This window comes from Somniosus microcephalus, chromosome 16, assembly GCF_052327205.1.
Source record: "Somniosus microcephalus isolate GS21.2 chromosome 16, FLI_Smic_1.0, whole genome shotgun sequence".
NCBI classification, from domain to species: domain Eukaryota; kingdom Metazoa; phylum Chordata; class Chondrichthyes; order Squaliformes; family Somniosidae; genus Somniosus; species Somniosus microcephalus.
This window is the reverse complement of record NC_141002.1, coordinates 54,688,669-54,710,721: the sequence shown is the minus strand read 5'-3', so window position 1 is coordinate 54,710,721 and position 22,053 is coordinate 54,688,669. Positions and strand designations below refer to the sequence as shown.

At 47.1% G+C, this 22,053-nt stretch overlaps 1 protein-coding gene across 1 annotated transcript in view; it reads left to right on the top strand.

The window, feature by feature from the left end:
- Positions 1-22,053, top strand: part of ada2a (adenosine deaminase 2a) — a 58,172-nt gene that overhangs the window by 14,866 nt on the left and 21,253 nt on the right. Inside the window, exon 2 of the mRNA XM_086009046.1 lies at positions 6,243-6,453. Within this exon, the coding sequence (XP_085865172.1) occupies positions 6,243-6,453 (211 nt within the window). The remainder of the gene's footprint in view (positions 1-6,242; positions 6,454-22,053) is intronic.

Below are 22,053 nucleotides of genomic sequence, written 5' to 3'. Positions count from 1 at the left end.
GCAATACCGGGAGCAGGTCTCATATCTCACCATGACTGCGGCGCATTGTGTTAAGAGGCTGCGCTTCAGAAGGGAGGTGGTTGAAGAGATCTGCCAGCTGCTTCATGCAGATTTGCAGCCACAGCTCATGTCCAGGGCGTCTCTCTCGGTGGAAGTGAAGGTCACGGTGGCTCTCAGCTTTTATGCAAGCGGCTCCTTCCAAGCCGCTGCTGGGGACATCGCGAACATCTCCCAGTTCGCCGCGCATCGCTGCATCCGACAGGTCACCGAAGCACTTTTCGCGAGGAGGCACCAATTCATCTCCTTCCCCATGACCCAACACAAGCAGGAGCAGCGTGCATTCGGATTTGCCAGGATCGCGGCCTTCCCCATGGTGCAGGGCGCCATTGACTGCACGCATGTGGCTATGCGGGCACCTATCCACAATGCCGAGCAATACCGCAACCGGAAGGGCTACCATTCCCTAAATGTGCAGCTGGTGTGTGACCACAGGCAGCGCATCCTAGCTGTCAATGCCCGCTTCCCAGGAAGCAGCCACGATGCCTTTATCCTGCGCCAGACTACTGTGGCTGACATGTTCCAGGCACAGCCTCCACCAAGGGGATGGCTTATCGGGGACAAGGGCTACCCTTTGTGCAGATGGCTCATGACCCCGCTCCGCGCGCCCAGGACCCCAGCGGAGCTGGCATACAACGAAAGCCATCAAGCCACAAGGAACCTAATAGAGCAAACGATAGGCGTCCTCAAGCAACGGTTCCGTTGCCTGGATCGTTCGGGCGGGTCTCTTCAGTATTCGCCGGATAGAGTCTCCCAGTTCGTCGTGGTGTGCTGCATGCTCCACAACCTGGCTATCCGCAGGACTCAGGCACTGCCACCTGACATTGCCCCACCACCTCAGGAGGACGAGCAGGAGGACCCTGAGGAGGAGGAGCACCAGGCCAGGAGGGAGCGACAAGGTCCAAGGGCCGTCCGCCGGGGGCTTATTGCTCGACACTTCTAGGCCCCCTGTCAGGGAATGGCCTGGCCCACTGAACGCAGCCGCTTCGCAAGCCCTCAGCCGGTTAACCCAACAACCACTTGAAACATGACACCTGCACATGGTGAATAAATAAACATCTTTATTTCAAAAACTCAGGGCCCTTCCCACATGGAAGAGCAAAACAGAGAAGACCCCCAAAAAACAGTAACAAACTTCTGTCACTCCCAAAACCTGGGGAGGACTAACATAACATCACCATCCAAATGGCCTTCGTCACTGGCCTAACAAAAACAAGCCCCCCCCACAACACAAAGACCCCCATAAAACCAAACCACATAATGCCCCCCAGAACAGAAGCCCCCGCATCACCCAAACCCTCGCTCAACACACTCTATTCGGTGTGGCGAGAGGGCGAGTCTGTCGACAGCCGTCTTTTGCCCCGGCCCGTCCTGCTGCTGCGCCTCAAGCTGGGCCGTGAGGCTGTGGCGAGGCTGGGGGAAGGATCCTCAGGGCGACAAGGCGTCTCGCCAGATGCCCTTGGGGGTCGGCCTACACGAGGGCGGGCCCGGGAGGGGCCGGCTGGTGGCTGCTGCAGCTGTGGGTGGCCCTCTTCACTGGCTGCAGTAGCTCCTTGCACCCTGGCTGGGGGAGTCGCAGGCTCGCCTGCACCAATGGGGACAAGGTGGGTGATGCCAGGCGCGCGCTGGGCGCCAGACACACGTGCACTCGGCCGGCCTGGCCGGGGAGCAAGCGCGCCAAACTGTTGGTCGCCAGACCGGTGTGCGGCAGCAGGGCGGCGGCTGGCCTGGTGACGCCTCCGCGCCAGTGCGAGGGTGGCAGAAGTCAGTGCCCCAACTGCACCGGCATGTCCCCGCATCTGCAGTGCCATTGTCTGCACAGCACCTCTCGACTGGCGTGCTGCGCTGCCTCGAGTTGTTCGACCCCCCTCTCATGCGCTGCCACAAGGAGCTCCACCCCCCTGGCGTGCGCTGCTGCGAATAGCTCTAGGCCCCTGGCCTGGGATTGGCCGAAAGCCACCACACTTTGAGCGAGGCTTTCGATGGCGTGAGGCATCTGTGCCACCACCTCCATGATTTCGACGTGCCGGCGCTCCGACGCCGCCGACATCTCGTCCAGGAGGCGCACCTCCTGGGCGACGTCCGAGTCCGGACTGGAGGGCGCCTCCACCCTCTGGCCAGAAGGCTGGCGTGCCGCCGGAGCGTTGCCGCGTGCGGCCACGCCACTGGGACCAGGTTCTGCCCTCCCCTCCACCGCCTCCCCCCTCTGGGCAGAAGGCTGGTGTGCCGCCGGAGCCTTGCCGCGTGCGTCCATGCCACTGGGACCAGGTTCGGGGCTCCCCTCCCCCGCCTCCCCCTGGCTCTCCGGCACGCCAGACGTCTCCCCTTCATTGCCATCTCCTGGAGCGGAGGAGGGTTCCCCTGAGGTGGCGCCTTCCTGCTGCTCCTCGACGTCCTCCTCCTCCGAGGGCCTGGCTGTGTGGGCTTCAGGGAGCACCTCCTCCTCACCAGCTGAAAGCAGGAAGGCACAAGTGTAGCTTTAGAGTGAGGACAGGCCGACAGCGAGGGAGGCCGCACTGGTGCATTATGCGCATTTTTCGGCCAGTGGGGAAGGATGTAGATCTGATGCGCGAGGGCAAGGAGAGAGGTGCACCCGGTCCTGTCCTTACCAGTGGGTTCCAGTATAGGGTCGGCGTCGCCGAGCGCCACAGGCCCAATCACCGGGTGACGCAGCAGTCGGGCCACCCTCTCTTCCAGAGCCGTTAGCTCCTGGTAATCGCGAGGGCCTCCACCAGTGACACGCAGGCTCCTGGCGTTCCTCGCCAGCTTGGCCTGCAAGAGAAAGGAGGGCGTCTAAGTACAGTGTGGTGCCCCGTTGCTATGTGTGAGGCCTCCCATGGTGGAATAGCTTGCACAGTGTGGTGCCCTGTAGCTGTGTGTGAGGCCTCCCATGGTGGAATAGCTTGCACAGTGTGGTGCCCTGTTGCTGTGTGTGAGGCCTCCCATGGTGGAATAGCTTGCACAGTGTGGTGCCCCGTTGCTGTGTGTGAGGCCTCCCATGGTGGAATAGCTTGCACAGTGTGGTGCCCTGTAGCTGTGTGTGAGGCCTCCCATGGTGGAATAGCTTGCACAGTGTGGTAAGTGCAGAAAGAGCTATTGATTAACATGCAAGTGCCATTGCAGCGGCAGCAGGGCTGGGCATTAGACCTTGGATGTCCCTTTGGCCCTAATGGGAGGTGCACATGCAAGGATGAGGGGGACATTGGAAAGGGTACTCACCTTGACCAGCCGACATAGGTCATTGTATTTCTTGCGGCACTGGTCCGCACTCCTGGGAACATCGGAGTTGGAGGAGACCCTCCGGGCAATTTTGGTCCACGCCTCCCTGAACTGGCTCCTGGGAGCCTTCCTGCCACTAGCCGGGCACACGACCCGTCTTCTTTTGCGCACCCCATGAAGGAGCACACCCAGCGCATGCTCAGAGAACCACTGGGCTCTTTCACGGGCCCTCTCCATGACCTCCAGGCGTTGATATGGCACACAACCAGTCCTGAGGCCTAGTTGCAGGGCTGCAGTCAAAGTTGACCCTTCCCCCTTTAAGAGCTGGCCGGCGTCAGGGTGTCTGCTGACACTCACCACATGATCGCACCTGCGCTGCGCCCGGAATCGGCGTTATCAGGCTGCATCGCCGGATTAGCGCCTGAACACAGGGTTCCAACGCCTTTTGCAGCGCTCGGCCAAAAAGTTGGCCAAATCTACTGAATTTCGGCGAGCTCGCCTGCACTTTCCGGCGGCCGCTAAATTTGACGAGCGCCCGACTTTAGCGCCGCAATAGCGTCCGAACTGAATTTCTAGGCCCATGTGTCTAAATGGGATAGCTGAGCAGAGGGATCTAGGGGTACAGATACACATCACTAAAAGTAGCGATACAAGTTAATATGGCCATAAAACAAGCAAAGTATTGCGGTTCATTTCTAGAGAGATAGAATTGAAAAGCAGACAAATTATGTTGAACTTGTTTCGAACCTTGGTTAGACTACACTTTTTTTATTTGTTGATGGGATAGTACTGTGAACAGTTCTGGTCTCCATGTTATAAAAAGGTGCGAAGAAGATTAACTAGAATGATACCAGAACTGAGAGGTTATACCTATCAGGAACGATTGAACAGGCGAGGACTCTTTTCTCTAGAAAATCTAAGTGACTGACATGTCAAAAATCATCTTTGGGAGGAACTACAATAGCACAACAATCTGTTTAAAACATTCTTTGGAATGTTTTAAGAGGCACTTTTTCATTTTGTAGTTCTGCCTTAAAACCAGTTTAAGAAGGCTCCCCCAAATGTTCAGGAAGTTTATCCATTGTGTATCTGATCATACAGATCCGGGTACAGTCCTTGGTTTGTGCTGAATTACCTGATCTCAACAGGAATGGCAGTAAAGATGCTACAATTGGCTTCAGCACCCTGGGTTAGGGAGGATAAGATTGTCCAAGATTCTCGCTCCTCATTTCGATCCAGTGATCCCTGCTGCAGGAGTGTTGGTCAGGTGTGATTTAGATGTCAGCCTTGGCTCAATGGTAGCACTCTCCTCTCTGAGTCAGAAGGTCGTGGATTCAAGTGTCACCCCAGAGACTTGGCTGACACTTCAGTGCAGTACTGAGGGGGTGCTGCACTGTTGAATGTGCTATCTTTCAGATGAGACGTTAAACCAAGATCCCATCTGCCCTCTCGGGTGAATGTAAAGGATCCCAAGGCACTATTCAAAGAAGAGCAGGGGAGGTCTCCTCATCGCTATAACAAATTATCTGGTTGTTATTTCATTGCTGTTTGTGGGACCTTGCTGTGTGCAAATTGGCTGCTGCATTTCCTACATTACAACCGTGACTACCTTCAAACATACTTGGCTGTAAAGTGTTTTGCAATGTCCTGAGGTCATGAAAGGCACTATATAAATGCAAGTCTTTTTCTTTGTCCTCCATAATTGAATAGTCTGTCCATAGTCACACGTGAAAAATTGCTACTTGCCTGAGGTACTGAAGGGCCTAGAACTGTACATCAACAGGAATCAACACCTTCCAGAGAGAGTGGAGGACAGAAAATTGGTGAAAATGTACTGATAAATTGTATTAAACAGGAATATGTTTAACTTGGTGGGGTGACTGTAGAGACTGATTAAGCGATTAGAACTTCCTCAATATTACTGTAAATGTTGGCAAAACTTATGCCTGCAGACCATTTTAAAGTGTGTGTTGTGGTTCTTAGTTCTGCAAATTTAGTTTCAAATTGCATTTTAAAAACAACTACGGAAATTTTTTTGCATATTAGCAATACGTTGAGTGCTATAAAAATTGTAATGGCCTGTATTTTCCAACCCCCATGGGTGTGTATGAGCTGTGTACACACCCGTAGGGACCTCGCAAGTGCCGGTTTCAAGCATGCAAAGCTCATGCGATGAAAACCGGCACTTCTGATCTGTCAAGAATCCTCTTGACAGATCGGACACCTGCCCTGGAGAAGGGCCTCTGCCGGGGGGGGAGGGAGAGTTCTGCTTTCTGCAAAACCTCCGCCCACTGAAAACACTTGAAAATCTTACGCCTGGTAAAAGCAGGCGTAAGGCCTGCTTTTACCAGCATAAGAGTTTAAAAAAGTAAAAAATTAATTTTTTTAAATTCATTTATAATTTAAATTTTTTTTTTAAAGTACGTTTATTTTTAGCCCCGTAAAAAATTACATTTTTGTTTAAAATATTTAATTTAATGTAATTTTAACAAATTTAAAATACATGATTTAAAAAATATATTTATTTAATGTTTTAGTGTTTTTTTGAGTGATCCCCATTCATACTTTTGACAGATAAATGCAGAGAGACCTGTCAAAAGTGTGACGGGGGATTCCCTTCTTTGATTGGTTCCCCATGGCCCACGTGATCCCAGGGACGCTTGTGAACTGCCTGCGCCCCTGGGATACCTGGGCCTCTGCGCGCGGGCACGAGGAGAGGCCCAGAATTGGAAGTGTCGGGACCTACGGAGCCAGCAGGTAAGTTCGTAGATTTTTTCCAGATCGGAGGCATGCGCACGCAGGAAGCCTCCGATCGGAAAATCCGGGCCATTATATTGTGAACTTCAACTTTTTAAAAGTTATTTTTAATGTGTAATTTGCATGGAGTACACATGATAATCCAAAGAGTTGAATATTATTAAAGTAAAATTCACATTTTGTGAATATGACTCCTTCTTTTCCTACAGTCTATTCAGAAATCTTACATTGGTAACAGAAAATCCAGAAGAAGCCTACCAATCGCAAAACAAGATTTGGAAAAAATTTGAAGACGTATTTGTGGCTGCTTGCAGTCTCATTTCATATGCCCCAGTATTTAAAAGCTACTTTTATGAGGCTTTGAGGGAATTCTATCATGATAATGTACAATACATAGAGATACGAGCATTGCTGCTACCGGTACGTATAAAATGCTTCATTATGAGGAAATGCTTTTTTCCACACATTGTTTTCGATCGAATCAGGAACTTCACCAGAAAATACTTTTCTCTGTACTTTTTAATGGCCGAGTGGCTAAGCCCTGCTTCCCCGTGTAATCAGTCATTGAGTTTCACAGAGCACTGCTGTCCTCTCAATGACACATCTGTGACGGCTGGTGACCCTTTTGACAGGTGAGGTACAGCTATACATGCCTAGCCTAGTCAAGCCAGCATGTTACCATGGCAATGGGTCATTCACACATGCGCAATGCGTTTTCTTGTCCATATCATTATAAGAAAAGAGTAAGAGGGGAACCAGTGAACAGGTGGGAGAACTGGAAGCCAAGAGTCACTTCGCAAAGCCAGCTTCTTTTCTTGACCTCGTTCTTCCCGATATGCGCATCAAACCTCCATGCCTTCCTCTAATCTCACAGTCTAGGTCTCTCTCTTTTTCCCCTCCCACCAGCCGGCTTCGAGACACCCCGCCCCCGGCGGCCCTTTTTGTGGAATCCCACCATTGCGATGTGGGGCACCCACTGCTTGGCTCCATCCTGCTCTCTCGTGGCCCGAGCTGCTGCCGACAGCGACACTGACATCCCATTCACGCGCGCAAAATTCTAGGTGAGGCAGTGCATGACCTGACTTGCTGCCTCTGCAGCTGGGATGGTTTCCAGATACATGTTGAGTCAACTGAACAATCACGTGCGGGTTCAGCAAATTCAGGAGCAGATGCTACAGAATTTAAAATATGTTTTAACAGAGCCAGCAGATGTTGGAGCATCATTAAAATATGATTCTACACAACCTGCAGTTGGTTTGATTCTGCAATGACGAGGGTACAGGATTAACTAACAAATGCTTGGGCCCCTTCAAAGCCCAAAAGACACATTAGAAGAAATGGTGCATATAGCATATTATATTCTACAATGGACTCATTGTATTGCCTTCTAGAACCCTTACAATCTGTGCCTAGTCACATTCTGACTGAGGTAAATGGGCACCCAGTAGGTTGTTCACTTGAGTATCCCATGACACAGAGAGTAGCTCCAGAAATCCATTAGATGGCTATTTGAGTTCCCACATTTCCATTAATGTATCTCTGTTATGGTCTGAATTATAATTTTCTTCAGTTTTGTCACTTGTATTTCAAGTGTGCTGTAAGAGTCATTATACGTGGTGCTTGGGAATCAGAAAATAAATCTTTTCCTAGGGAGCTTATAGTTTACTTAGTGAGTAGTTGAGCTATACAGGCCACAAAGGTCCCACGCTTAATTTCTGGTCTATTAGTGAGCTAGGTAATCTCGGTTGGGTGGCAGTAGGAGGATTACAATTAGTCTTAGGAGGGGAAAGACTGCCAGGCCTGTGCTCTGAAAGTATGTATTTGTGGCTGTGATGAGAGAGAATTGGACTTCATTATGAAGTTTTCTCATTCCATGGTAAAATTAGACTGTCAATATTCTCTATCAAGGCTCACACATGAATAATGGTACTTGGGTGACATACTGCTGGGTGCCCAGCACCCAAGCAAGGAATTAACATCTTCTTGACAGATAGGCTGGAGAATAAATTGAGCAAGAAAAGAAATAGAATGAATGGTCCATCATAAACTAGATCCAACATTTACAATATCCAATTTTGTAGATAGTTTAACAAAATATCAGCACAAAATTATTCTCTAAATCTTTTCACAAATTATTCATAAATATAGATGCTCCATTTAAAGTCTTACTATCCACATGCTAACATAATGTAAGAGACGGCTGGATCCTCGTGCCACGTGAAGGGTGCTGGCACTGAATGCCAAATCTCTCATCTCCAGACATAATGTAAGAATATCCCAAAAGAAAAGAAAGACTTGCATTTATATAGCGTCTTTCACGACTGCCGGACATCCTGAAGCACTTTACAGCCAATGCAGGACTCTTTGAAGTGTAGTCACTGTTGCAATGTAGGAAGCGCGGCAGCCAATTTGCGCACAGCAAGCTCCCACGTATAGAAATATGATAATGACCAGATAATCTGTTTTTGTTACATTGATTGAGGGATAAATATTGGCCAGGACACCAGGGTAACTCCCCAGCTCTTCTTTGAAATAGTGCCACGGATTCTTTCACGTTCACCTGAGAGCGAAGACAAGGCCTTGGCACCTCTGACAGTGCAGCACTCCCTCAGTACTGAACTGGAGTGTCAGCCTAGATTTTTGTGCTCAAGTCTCTGGAGTGGGACCTGAACCCACAACCTTCTAACTCAGGCAAGGGTGCTACCAACTGAGCCACAGCTGACACTAGGCAGACATCTTCAGTGCTTTTAAGTTGTCTGCGGCCACAGAAGAAAGCATTGATTATGCAATTAAGCAAGGAAGGAAAATAAAATTTGGGGGCATATTTTGTGGTCGGCGGCATACCTACAGAGTACTCCACGAGTATCCGAATAAAATACCAACTTACCTGATGGGGACCCTCCTTCGCAAATTTTCTGTTTGAAATTGCTGGGCAGTTGGTGGTCAATTAGCCCAACTCTGGTCCTGCAATTGGGATTTCCAAGGCGGAGTGGATGATCTGTCAAGCCATGGGAATCCCGAACTTGCAGTCCATTTCAAAGGCGGTATGACAGCAAATTCTGTCCCTATATTTTGGGGGTATTATATACCATTATCAAAAGTATGGTCTTCGATGCTTACTTCTCAAATACCAGTTGATGGCATCTGAAATTTGATCGAACTTTCAGAAGAGGATAAAATGAAAAAAGCTTCAAAGTCGATTATTCTTTATTGAAGAGGTCTGAGCCCAGAATGTCATCAAAAGGGTAAAAGTCAGAATAGGGGTCATCTTCTCACACTTTTGGAAGCAAAAGCCTCTTCACCGAGAACCCAAATTTCAGTCTTGTAGGCAAGTCTACTTTGGAGATGTGAAACCATAACTGAAGTAAAGGCGAATGAGAAACAATTGTGATGCATCAAAGTGGATGAGCGAGAGACGGCTGGATCCTCGTGCCACGTGAAGGGAGGTTGCACTGGACTGAATGCCAAACCTCTCGTCTCCGTACCTGGTGCTAGCACGACGCCACTGGCCTCACTATCTCAAATAACTAGACCAGAGCGCCTTGCCTGCTTCTCACATGGGATGAGACCCCAACATGCTCACTTTCAGTGGGACCTTATCTAGCCTGCTTCTCGGGTGTAAGGTTCTTAATCTCTTCATCCTTCTTGCTCCTTCCACTATTCCATAGACCCACCAGCCTGATCATCCACCACTGCCCTGCGTTTGGTGGGTGGGAGCAGAAAATCAGAGATGATGTGCAGGCTGCCACTGGGAACCCAAAGAAACGGTCTCAGGCAAGATAAGTGAGGGGGGAGGGTCGGTCAGGATCGTAGTCGGTGGAAGAGGGAAGCCCGGAGCAGAGGAGGCCCAAGATTTCCTTGTGAGGTAGGAGGAGCACATGATAAACTTTACAAATTTTTAAAAAGGACTTACCTGGGCCTCTTACCTGATTCTCTCCCCTATTGCTCAAGTATCTTTCTGGCTCCCATGCTGCCCATATTACTAATGGATCCCTTTGCTCAGGAAGCATTCATCTCCCTTTCAAAATCACTGTCATCACCTCTACCCTTAACCTATCAATCATCTACAAACTCCCATTTCTCGCTAATGTTCTTGAATATATCATCCCAGCTCATTGCCCATCTCTCCCAAAATTCCTTGCTCAGTCCAGCTTTGGCTTTGCTCACAGCACTTAGACTACTGTGGCCAAAATCATGAATGACTTCCTCTATGACTGTGAGCATGGTGCATTATCCCTTCTTGAACTCTCTGCATCATTTGATATAGTCAACCCTGTCATCCTCCTCCATCATCTTTCCTCTGTTGGCCAGTTCTATGGGACTGTCCTTGCATGGTTCCACTCCAACCTGTCCCAATGTATCCACCCTATCTCCAGCAATGGCTTCTCTTCCTATCCCTACTGTAGTGTATGTACTTTGCAGAAGGAACTATATTCTGCAGCCCCTGTATACTGCAGTACCAGTAGTGACCACCCCTGTATATAAGCCTGTGTAGTAACTTTTGCATAGTAGTTCCAGTTTGTCTCCACTCAGTAAAGACCTGTTATAACCAACTCCTGCAGTCCGTGTCTCAGTTACACACGGACATAATACTGGCGACGAGCAGATCCGAACTTACCTACAGTCTGCACCACCTCATGGGGATCCATCCCTGAAGCGAAGTTGTCAGAGGTCGAGGCCAGAAGGAAGAAAGAAAAAAAATAATAAAACAAACAGAAGAAACGGGCGTCGACCGTGGGCAACCGCCTCTGATTCATCGGAGTTGAAGATTTGCAGGAGAGGCTGTCGAGAGCGGGGCTTGGTTATCCTGTCGATGGTGTTCCAGCTAATCGGGCTGGTGGCAGGTAGTACACTGATCCTTCCTGGGCTGCGGCGGGCTAGAGCTCGATTGGGTGGCTTTTCAACGGGGCCGAGCAGCGTTGTCGGGAAGAGGAGAGAGAGGGTGGAGCACACAGGGCGCGGCCGGTGCTACGAAGCCGGGCAGCGTACAGACCCGAGAAGAGGGAGGAAAGTGTCCCGCAGGGTTGCTCTGACGACGGGGAAATAAAAGAAATTAGAAGCGCAGAAAGCCGCGAGGAGCTGCAGTTTGCCACGGGAACCGCGGAGAGCGGCGTTAGCAGCAGCGCGGGGGGAAGTGCGCGAAGACCATAGGGCGTCACCATCAAGGCATAAAACGTCAGCAACAGCGCTAGCAGCAGTGGGGAAGACGGAAAGCGCGGGAGGCGCCATTTTGTTAAATCGGGGAAGAAGGCAAAGCGCGGGAGGCGCCATCTTAGATTTCCAAGATGCCGAAGACTGGCAATATCACTGCCTTCGATAATGCAATAGAAGACTGGACCACGTATGTGGAAAGAGTCGAAGTATATTGCGAGGCAAACGAAGTAGCCGATGAGAAAAAGGCATCGGTACTACTAAACTTAATGGGCGCAAGAACGTACGGCCTATTGCAGAACCTGATTACTCCAGCCAAACTGATGGCGAAGAGTTTTAACGAAATTGTTGATATCCTACAGGAACACCTAAATCCTACACCGCTGCTGATAGCAGAAAGATTTAAATTCCACAGGAGAAATCAGCATAAAGATGAGAGCAATGCTGATTACCTTACGGAACTACGCAAGCTATCAAAGCACTGCCAGTTCGGAGCAGGACTGGCAGATACCCTACAGGACAAATTTGCCTGTGGGCTCCTGAGTGAAGGAACCCAGAAGAGGTTACTCTCAGAGAAAGAGCTGACGCAAGATAAGGCTTTCAGCATGGCAGTATCGCACAAAGCAGCAGCAAGGGGAGCTGCGGAAATACAGCAAAAGCCACAGGAATACGGCACCCACGAAATGACACGGGGATTTGAAAAATGTTATCGCTGCGGCAGAACAACCCATGACCAGAAGGACTGCTGGTTCAAGGACAAAATATGCAGGCAATGCGGAAAGATGGGACACATTGCACGAGTTTGCAGGTCTGGGAAGAAGACTAACGACAACAAAAAGGCTACTAAGGAACAGTACAGGAAAGTACAAAAGATGACGGACAGTAGTTCCGAAGACCAGATGAGCGATAGTGAATCCGGGAACAAGAGACTAAGCTGTCTCAAACTTCACAACGTAATTGCAAAAGAGGATCACCGAACCATTTGGGTCATCCTCACGATAGCAGGGTCCCAAGTCAAAATGGAATTGGATACAGGATCAGACCTGACCGTCATGAATCGACGAGACTACGAGCGGCTATTCTCACACATACCCTTGAAAGAGACATCCATTGTCTTGAAGACGTATACGGGGCAAAAAGTATACCCCAGAGGGAAAATAAGGGTGCCTGTCGAATACAACGGCAAGAAAATACGGAAATTGTATCTGTGCATACTGCAAGATGGTGGACCACCGTTATTGGGACGTGAATGGATCAGAAAGATAAGTTTAGACTGGCACTCCATTCAGGCACTGACGGTGGCTGGTAAAAAGGATGACGACGTCACACCTGGCCGATTGCCAAAAATCTTAGCTAACGCCAAAGAGGTATTTCAACAAGAACTGGGAACTCTTAAAGGCATAGCCGCCTCGATAAAAATAGAAGAGAATGCATTTCCCAAGTTTTTCAAAGCAAGACCGGTACCATATGCAATTCGCCCAGCCGTCGAGGCAGAGCTGGAGAATCTGGAGAATGCAGGCGTGTTATCTAAGGTAGACTGGAGCGAGTGGGCGACACCCATCATTCCTGTCATGAAGAAAACGTTAAACAATAAGTCTGAGGAGCCAAGGAAGGTTCGCATCTGTGGGGACTTCAAGGTGACGGTGAACCCAGTCCTTCACACAGTACAATATCCTCTCCCGAGGATAGAAGATATTTTCACCTCACTATCTGGAGGGAAGTGTTTTACAAAAATTGACCTAGCACAAGCATATTTGCAGATGGAGGTTGAAGAATCCTCTAGGAAGTATCTCACGATAAACACTCACAAAGGTCTTTACCAGTATAATCGACTGGTATTCGGAGTAGCATCAGCTCCGGCGATATGGCAAAGAGCGATGGAACAAGTCCTGCAAGGGATTCCGGGGACTCAGTGTTACTTGGACGACATCCTAGTGACAGGTGAAGATGACAGTGAACACCTTGCCAACCTAGAGCAGGTGCTCACTAGACTAAGAGAACATGGGCTACGAGCCAATCGCCCCAAGTGCGAGTTTTTTAAGAAACAGATATCGTATTGTGGCCATGTGATTGATGAGGAGGGGTTACATAAGTCCCCTGACAAAATTGAAGCGGTAGTTAAGGCTCCAGCGCCTGAAAATGTGTCGCAACTGAGGTCATTCCTCGGATTGGTGAATTACTACCATAAGTTTTTGCCGAATTTGTCCACAATTCTGCACCCACTGAATGCCCTACTACAAACTGGAGTAGCATGGAAATGGAGCGATGAATGTAAGCGGGCCTTTCAGAAGAGTAAAGACCTAATCACTTCAAGAGAAGTATTGGCTCACTACAACCCATCACTACCGATAAGACTGGCGTGTGATGCGTCTCCCTATGGCATTGGAGCGGTACTGTCACACAAATTCCTTGATGGTTCAGAGAGGCCGATAGCTTTTGCGTCACGCTCGTTAACTTCAGCCGAGCGTAACTACGCCCAGATTGACAGAGAGGCCCTCAGCCTGGTGTGGGGGGTGAAGAAGTTCAATCACTACCTGCACGGTCAGAAATTTACTCTACTAACTGATCATCATCCTCTTGTCTCCATTTTCAACCCTCAGAAGGGCGTCCCGATAATGACAGCACAACGACTACAGAGGTGGTCCCTTTTCCTAGGGGCACACCAATATGACATCGAGTACAAAGGAACTAAACAGCATGGGAATGCTGATGGATTGTCGCGCCTACCGTTGCCGACGGTGGAAGAAGCACCTGCAGTGGATCCAGTGGAGATATTCCACTCGACCATAGTCGAATGTCTCCCTGTGACGAATGCAAACATAGAAAAGGAAACACAAAATGACCCGACACTCTCCTGGGTCTATGATTTAACGGTGAAGGGATGGCCAGCACATGGCGAACCACTGTTGCCAGCATTCTCGCCGAGAAGAGAACAGCTGTCAATGTGCCGAGGAACCTTGATGTGTGGATCCAGAGTATTAATTCCACCCAAATTGAAGGATAGAGTGCTCAATGAGCTTCATGAGGGTCACCTGGGAGGGGTAAAAATGAAGAACTTAGCCAGAGCGTTTGTGTGGTGGCCGGGAATCGATAGAGAAATCGAAGAGATGACCAAGAGCTGTACAGGATGCCAGAAGGTCCAAAACGCCCCACCACAAGCCCCTCTACATCCATGGGAGTGGCCCTCATCTCCATGGCAAAGGGTGCACATTGATTTTGCTGGTCCATTTATGGACTCGATGTTTTTAATTGCGGTGGATGCACATTCAAAGTGGCCAGAGGTAATAAAAATGTCCTCAACCACCACAGAAAAAACTATCACAGTCTTACGAACCATATTCGCCAGAAATGGGCTGCCTGAACAGATTTGCTCTGACAATGGACCACAGTTTGTGTCTGAAGAGTTCCGGAGGTTCTTAAAGAACAATGGTGTTAAGCATTACACATCCGCCCCATATCATTCAGCCACCAATGGATTGGCTGAGAGGTTCATTCAAACATTCAAGAAGGCTATCAAGGCAATGTGTAATGAAGACATACCCCTACAACACAAGGTGGATAACTTCTTGTTTGCCTACCGGAATGCGACACATGCGGTTACCAACCAAACTCCAGCCATGATGTTCTTCAATCGAAGACTACGATGCCGCTTGGATTTGGTTAAGCCAAACATCAGAAGAAATGTGGAGAACAGGCAGTTTCAGAATATGAATGAAAGGCCGACCAGGAGTTTTAAGATAGGTCAACCAGTTTTGGCCCGGGACTACCGCACAGAGAAATGGCAGCCAGGAACGATCTGTACACGGCAAGGACCTCTAATGTATACCATGGACGTTGGAGAGAGCATTGTAAGACGCCATGCTGACCAGATTCTAGAGTCACTGGAAAACGTCAATTCCACACCACGATCCGATACACCTGGTAATGAAACCGAAGTACCAATTGCATCTACCTCAGAATCGGTGATATTGGAAGCAGACGAACCAAACAATGACGTTGATCCCGAATCAACTTTGCCAGAAGAACCTGATACCCCAAAGAGGCGTTATCCAGACAGAATCAGGAAGCCTCCTCAAAGACTGAACTTATAATTGCTTAACTTCAGCTAATGTATCTAGCAACTGTAATTGTAAATATGTTATTTAATTATTAATCGAATGTTATGTACCGTTTAGCTAAAAGGGGAGGAATTGTCGTGTATGTACTTTGCAGAAGGAACTATATTCTGCAGCCCCTGTATACTGCAGTACCAGTAGTGACCACCCCTGTATATAAGCCTGTGTAGTAACTTTTGCATAGTAGTTCCAGTTTGTCTCCACTCAGTAAAGACCTGTTATAACCAACTCCTGCAGTCCGTGTCTCAATTACACACGGACATAATACCTACAACGTTATTTCTGGAGTCCCCCAAAGATCTATCCTTGATCCCCTCGCTTCCTCATCCAAATTCTGTCCCTCTTGATATCATTTGCAGGCACGCGTTCACCTTCCACATATATGCTTATAACACACAGCTCTACATCTCCACCACTTCCTTCAACTGCCATGGCCATCTCTGTGCTGTCAGACTCCTTGACTCAGATTAAGTCATAGATGAACCACAATTTCTTCCAATTGAACATAAAGAAGACGAAAGTCATTGTTTTCAGCCCAATTAACTCCATTCCCTTGCCACTGACTCCATTCACCTTCCCAGCCCTCGCTCCAGCTGTGTGTAACCATGGCTTCCTGTTTGACCCAGGGCTGAGCTTCAATTCCCACCTCCTTTCCATTACTGAGACCATTTACTTCCATCTCGGCAACAATGCCCCTTTAACCTTTATCCTACCTTTGTCACTGCCAAAACCTCTGTCCTCACTTTTGTCATTTGTGGAATCAAGTGCTCTGATGCCCTCCTTGCTGGGCTCCCATCCATCACCCTTCATAAACACCAACTTGTCCAAAACTCAGCCTCTATATCTTGCCTCACATTAAGCCCTGTTCAACTGTCTCTGCTGACCTGCACTGATTCACTCCCCCTCAATGCATTGAATTTAAAATCCTTGCCTTCAAATCCAGATCCATCCACAGTCTTGACCCACTCTACCTCTGCAACCTCCTCTGACCTTGTGACCCCTTCCACACCTTTCGGTCCTATGACTCTGGCCTTCAGTGCATCAACCCTTCCCTTCATCCCACCATTTCTGTTAGTGCATTCAGCTGCCTCATATGCACTCTCCAGGACTCCCTGCCTAGCCCCTTGGCCTCTCTAGTTTTCTCTCCACCTTTGAAAACCTTCTGAAAAACCTATATTTTCAACCAAGCTTTCAGTCAGCTCTCTTAGATCTCCCACCACAGCTCACCATCCATTCGTTTAATTTATTTACTTATTTTTTTCCACTCTGTTAAGTGTTTCATTTTGTAAAAAGAAATTGTGTGATTTCGTACTAGCCTGACTCAGATCTGGTCGTAGCCAGAGTAGTTTAATAGCATAATTAACTGAAAGGCAAAAAAAAACCTAGGACAATTATTATGTACTGATTTTGCATAGAAGCTGCAGGCCAAGTTAAGGGCCACTTTGCCAGTGCGCACAGCATAACTATGGGCCATTCAATCCTGCTCCTGATCTAGCCTTTGTGCAGGACCACTGATCTGTCACAGACTGACAGGAACTCAAAAGAAACCTTATAAATTGGTTTCAGTTCTAATAGCTCCTATTGGGCATTACGTGTTCGGGTATGGAGGCTAATTAAGATGTTGTAATTCAAAAACTTTAAAAGTACCCAGTGAGTTATCTAGATTTCATGAATGATACAAGTGTCAGATTCATTGCCTGATGTTTATAGGTTCTGATTATTACATATACTTGATATATGTATACTCCTACACACCCCAGCAGTGGTGAAGTGAAGTCCAGGAAATAAAAAAAATTGAGGCCATGCTTCTGACATGCACAGGCTTCATTTAAATAGCTAAAATATTTAGGTTCTGTGCAGAATTTTACAACTTCAGGCAAATCTTCAACAACAGCTGCCAAGGCCCTAAGCTCTGTAATTCCCTCCCTCATGCTCGCTACCTCTCTTTCCTCCTTTAAGACGCTCCTTAAAACCTACCTCTTTGACCAAGCTTTTGGCCATCTGCCCTAATATCCCCTTATGGCTCGGTGTCAAATTTTGTTTGATAACGCTCCTGTGAAGTGCCTTGGGATGATTTATTATGTTAAAGGTGCTATATAAATACAAGTTGTTGTTGATGTACAGCAGGTACCTTGCCCATGGACTTGGGCTACTCAAACAGGTTTCTTAGAGGGAAATTATAGTTTCAGTGCTTGTAAAAAATCTTTAGTTTTTTTTTTCATTTTTAAATTATATTTTGTTGCATTTTCTCCACACATTAGTTGGTTTGCTGGGTAGTCTGCCAATTTGGGGGGTTTTTGTTCTGTCACCAAAGTATTTACTTAGCCCACCTTCGGAAGGATTGAAGAAGTATTATTGTCAATACTTTCCTTCCTTATTCTTGGTTGCTGTTGCCCTTTGAATTGTACCATACAAAGTGCTGAGAATGGGAATTCTTTTGGGGATTCCAAATGTGCTGCGATGAGGAGTTCATGAGGGGCCAACAACTTCTGAGTTTTTTTTGTCCACACCCATCACTATCTTGGGACCATGTTTATAGACCCCACTACATGAACCTGGACACGTTCATGGCGACTTGTCTTCACTTCAGAAGACAAGCTGCCACAGAGTTGTACCATTTGCTACAGGATGGCCTGGGGACAATGTTTGGATCAGAGAGCTCATCCTGTAGAAGTGAAGGTTATTACAGCATGAAGTTTTCATGCTACCTGATCCTTCCAAACCACCCAGGGGAGATCTGCTACACCGGGCTGTCTGTAGTGCACACATGCATCAAGCAAGTGACAAAAGATGTTTGCAAGAGGTAACGTCTTCTTCATTTCCCCTGTGGAAAGGAGGCATCAGTTGGACAGGAAGCAGAGCTTTCATTGGGTAGCAGGGTTTCTTTGAGTGCAAGGCATTATAGGTTACACCTGTGAGCATCAGGTTCCTCATAGCAACCTCATTACCTACATGAACAAAAGGGTTCCTGTAGTACACGACTAAGAAACATCATTATGCACATCCATGACTATTTTCCAGGAAGCACCCATGATGCGGCAAACTACAGTGCCCACATTGTTAGAAAAATAAATATGAGAGGGGATGGCTGTTAGCAGATCAGGGCTGACCTCTACATCATTGGCTGCTGAACCCAATGAGAAACCATTGAACCAAAGGAAAGCCTTGGGTTGGACGCCTGAGCATCTGTTTACCATTCCATGTTCGCTGGCAAGAATAGTATGTACAATGAAAAAAAGAAAGGACTTGCATTTATATAGCGCCTTTCATGACCTCAGGACGTCCCAAAGCACTTTACAGCCAATGAAGTACTTTTGAAGTGTAGTCACTGATGTAATATAGGAAACCCGGCAGCCAATTTGCGCACAGCAAGCTCCCACAAACAGCAATGTGATAATGACCAGATAGAAAGAGGGTATGTATTATAAATTTGGATTTACCATAGTTAACTTGTTTCATTCAGTGGCGTCATTTGTTTCTGTAAATAGTCTGAGAGTCTTTTGTGAGAATCATCTCACACGGCATACCATATCTTCTTCTATGATAACGTGACCCATGGGGTGTAACAATAATACTTCTTCAATCCTTCTGAAGATGGACTGAGTAAGCATTTGGTGGGGTGAGGCTTGATACAAATCATTGAGCTGCTTTATTTCCCAGTGAGTGAACATATAGAACAGCAGTTATGATTGGATTCAATTAGTTCAATCAGTACAACTTACCTTTGAATAATGATACAAAATAAAGAACACACCACACTTCTCCACATAAGTGGATAACTTTACTTCATTTAAACAAGATGTTTTTCAACTGTTCCTTCAACATTTCTGACTTTCAGAGCTTGGCGAGCTGTTGCAGCTCTCTGTTTTAAAACCCTGAATGCCCTCACCGCACTTTTGTTTGAAAAAGCCTCTCTGTTTATCTCTCTCTACAGCCAGAGATCAAAGGACTTTCCAGCACAATGGGTGTGAGGTTTTCTTCAATTACTTAGACAAGCAAATGAATAGCTTATTGTTTAGTCTCTGAAGAAAACAACTCCCATTTAACATATTCATCTTTCTGTGGAAAAATGATCAGAAAATCATGAAATGTGACGGTGTGCAAAAGGTTGTGTATAATGGCCCAGAAATTCAGGTCGGGGGCTTCCCGCGGGTGCAAGCCCCCGACCTGCACTTACCTTGCGCGCCGGCAGTTGAGCTGTAGGGCCCCGTGGAATTCCGCTCCGGGGCCTGGTCCAGCTGCCGGCGCGCTGTGCTTGCGTGTCCCAGGGGCGTAGTTAGTGCGATGCATCCCCTGGGATCACGTGAGCCATGGGCAGCCAATCGGAGGAGGGAAAAACCCATTCATAAGATTGACAGGAAGACCTGTCTAAACTTATGAATACTACGGGCCCAAAATAGCATTAAACCTTCAAATAAATTTTTTATTAATCACACTTTTTCAATAAACTACAAATTACATTAAATAACTATTTTAAACAATAATTTAAATTTTTGAAAAAAATAATTTTATAAAAAAACAGGGCTAAAAATAAACTTACTTTGCTTTAAAGTATTTAAAAATAATAAACCTGTAGAAAAAATGTTTTAATTTTAATTAATTGACCACTTACCTTGTAAAAAGCAGGCCTTACGCCTGCTTTTTAAATGTGTAAATCCTACAGGCTTAACCCCGTGCGTACTCACCCGTGGAGAGCCGAATTTCTGGGCCAACACTTTAAATGGTGCATCTCAGAGGATGGAGGAATCCCTAATTTAGATTTGTGTCATGCTTGATGGACCTTGAGGATTGTGTGCAAAAGTGAGGAGCATACTTACCCTTCACCTTCCTCCCTGATAATCCATGCCAGGTACAAGTGATCCGGTTGTTGGCAACCTTTTCTCCATCCAACTTGTACTTCTGGTTTTACTGGAGGGTAGCTTTCAGTCCCAAATGGGGCCACTGTTGTACTTTAAGAAGTGCAATGAAGGAGGGTGACCACCTACAGCAGGACATCAACTTTTCAGCATCAAAGAGATCAGTGATGCCCACATATCTCTCTCGTGCCATTGTGAACATTTTTCTGCGACTGCCACAACTTCGCTATTACTGGCGATCTGCAACTCTTTGAGGATTGCTGCCTCATCAGATTTCTTGTTCTCCAGTCAAGGATGCAACACGCAAAGCTCTCTAGGAAAGCTTTTCATATACCAGTTCTCTATTCAAATGAGAGGGAGAGACTCTTGGAATCATAGAATGGTTACAGCACAGAAGGAGGCCATTTGGCTCATCAAGCCTGTGCCGGCTCTCTGCAAGAGCACTTCAGCTAGTCTCACTGCCCCGCCCTTTCCTCGTAGCCCTGCAATTTTTTTTTTCAGGTACTTATCCAATTCCCTTTTGAAAGCCACAATTGAATCTGCCTCCACCACCGTTTCAGGCAGTGAATTCCAGATCCTAACCACTTGTTGTATAAAAAAGTTTTTCCTCATGTCACCTTTGGTTCTTCTGCCAATCACCTTAAATCTGTGTCCTCTGGTTCTTGACCCCTCTGCCAATGGGAACAGTTTCTCTCTATCTACTCTGCCTAGATCCCTCATGATTTTGAACACCTCTATTAAATCTCCTCTCAATCTTCTCTGCTCTAAGGGGAACAACCCCAGCTTCTCCAGTCTATCCACTTAACTGAAGTCCCTCATCACTGGAACCATTCTTGTAAATCTTTTCTGCACCCTTTCGAAGGCCTGCACATCCTTCCTAAAGTGCGGTGCCCAGAATTGGACACAATACTCCAGTTGAGGACGAACCAGTGTTTTATAAAGGTTCATCATAACTTCCTTGCTTTTGTACTCTATGCCTCTATTTATGAAGTCCAGGATCTCGTATGCTTTTTAACCGCTTTCTCAACCTGCCCTGCCACCTTCAATGATTTGTGCACATATACCCCCAGGTCTCTCTGTTCATGCACCCACTTTAGAATTGTACCCTTTAGTTTATATTGCTTCTCCTCTTTCTTCCTACCAAAATAATTACTTCGCACTTTTCTACGTTAAATTTCATCTGCCACGTGTCCGCCCATTCTACCAGCCTGTCTATGTCTTCTTGAAGTCTATCACTATCCTCCTCACAGTTCACTATACTTCCAAGTTTTGTGTCATCTGCAAATTTTGAAATAGTGCCCTGTACACCCAAGTCTAAGTCATTAATATATATCAAGAGAAGCAGTGGTCCTAGTACCAACCCCTGGGGAACACCACTGTATACCTTCCTCCAGTCCGAAAAACAACCGTTCACCACTACTCTCTGTTTCCTGTCACTTAGCCAATTTCATATCCATGCTGCCACTGTCCCTTTTATTCCAAGGGCTTCAACTTTGCTGGCAAGCCTATTATGTGGCATTTTATCAAATGCTTTTTGGAAGTCCATGTACACCACATCAACCGCATCGCCCTCATCAACCCTCTCTGTTACCTCATCAAAAAACTCAAGTTAGTTAAACACGATTTGCTTTTAACAAATCTGTGCTGGCTTTCCTTAATTAATCCATACTTGTCCAAATGACTTTTAATTTTGTCCCGGATTATCGTTTCCATCCTGTCCAAAAATTTGTCATGTGTAGGTGAGTTCAAACCCCATTTTTGAGTTTCTTGCAAATCTGGATTTATATATGCCAAAATAATTTTAAAAAATAATACTTCTGCATCCTTTTATGGGGTAGTGGTTTTCTCCTTCGCTCCCTCATTTAGTGAGGATAATGCTGGGGCATTACTGGGGCACA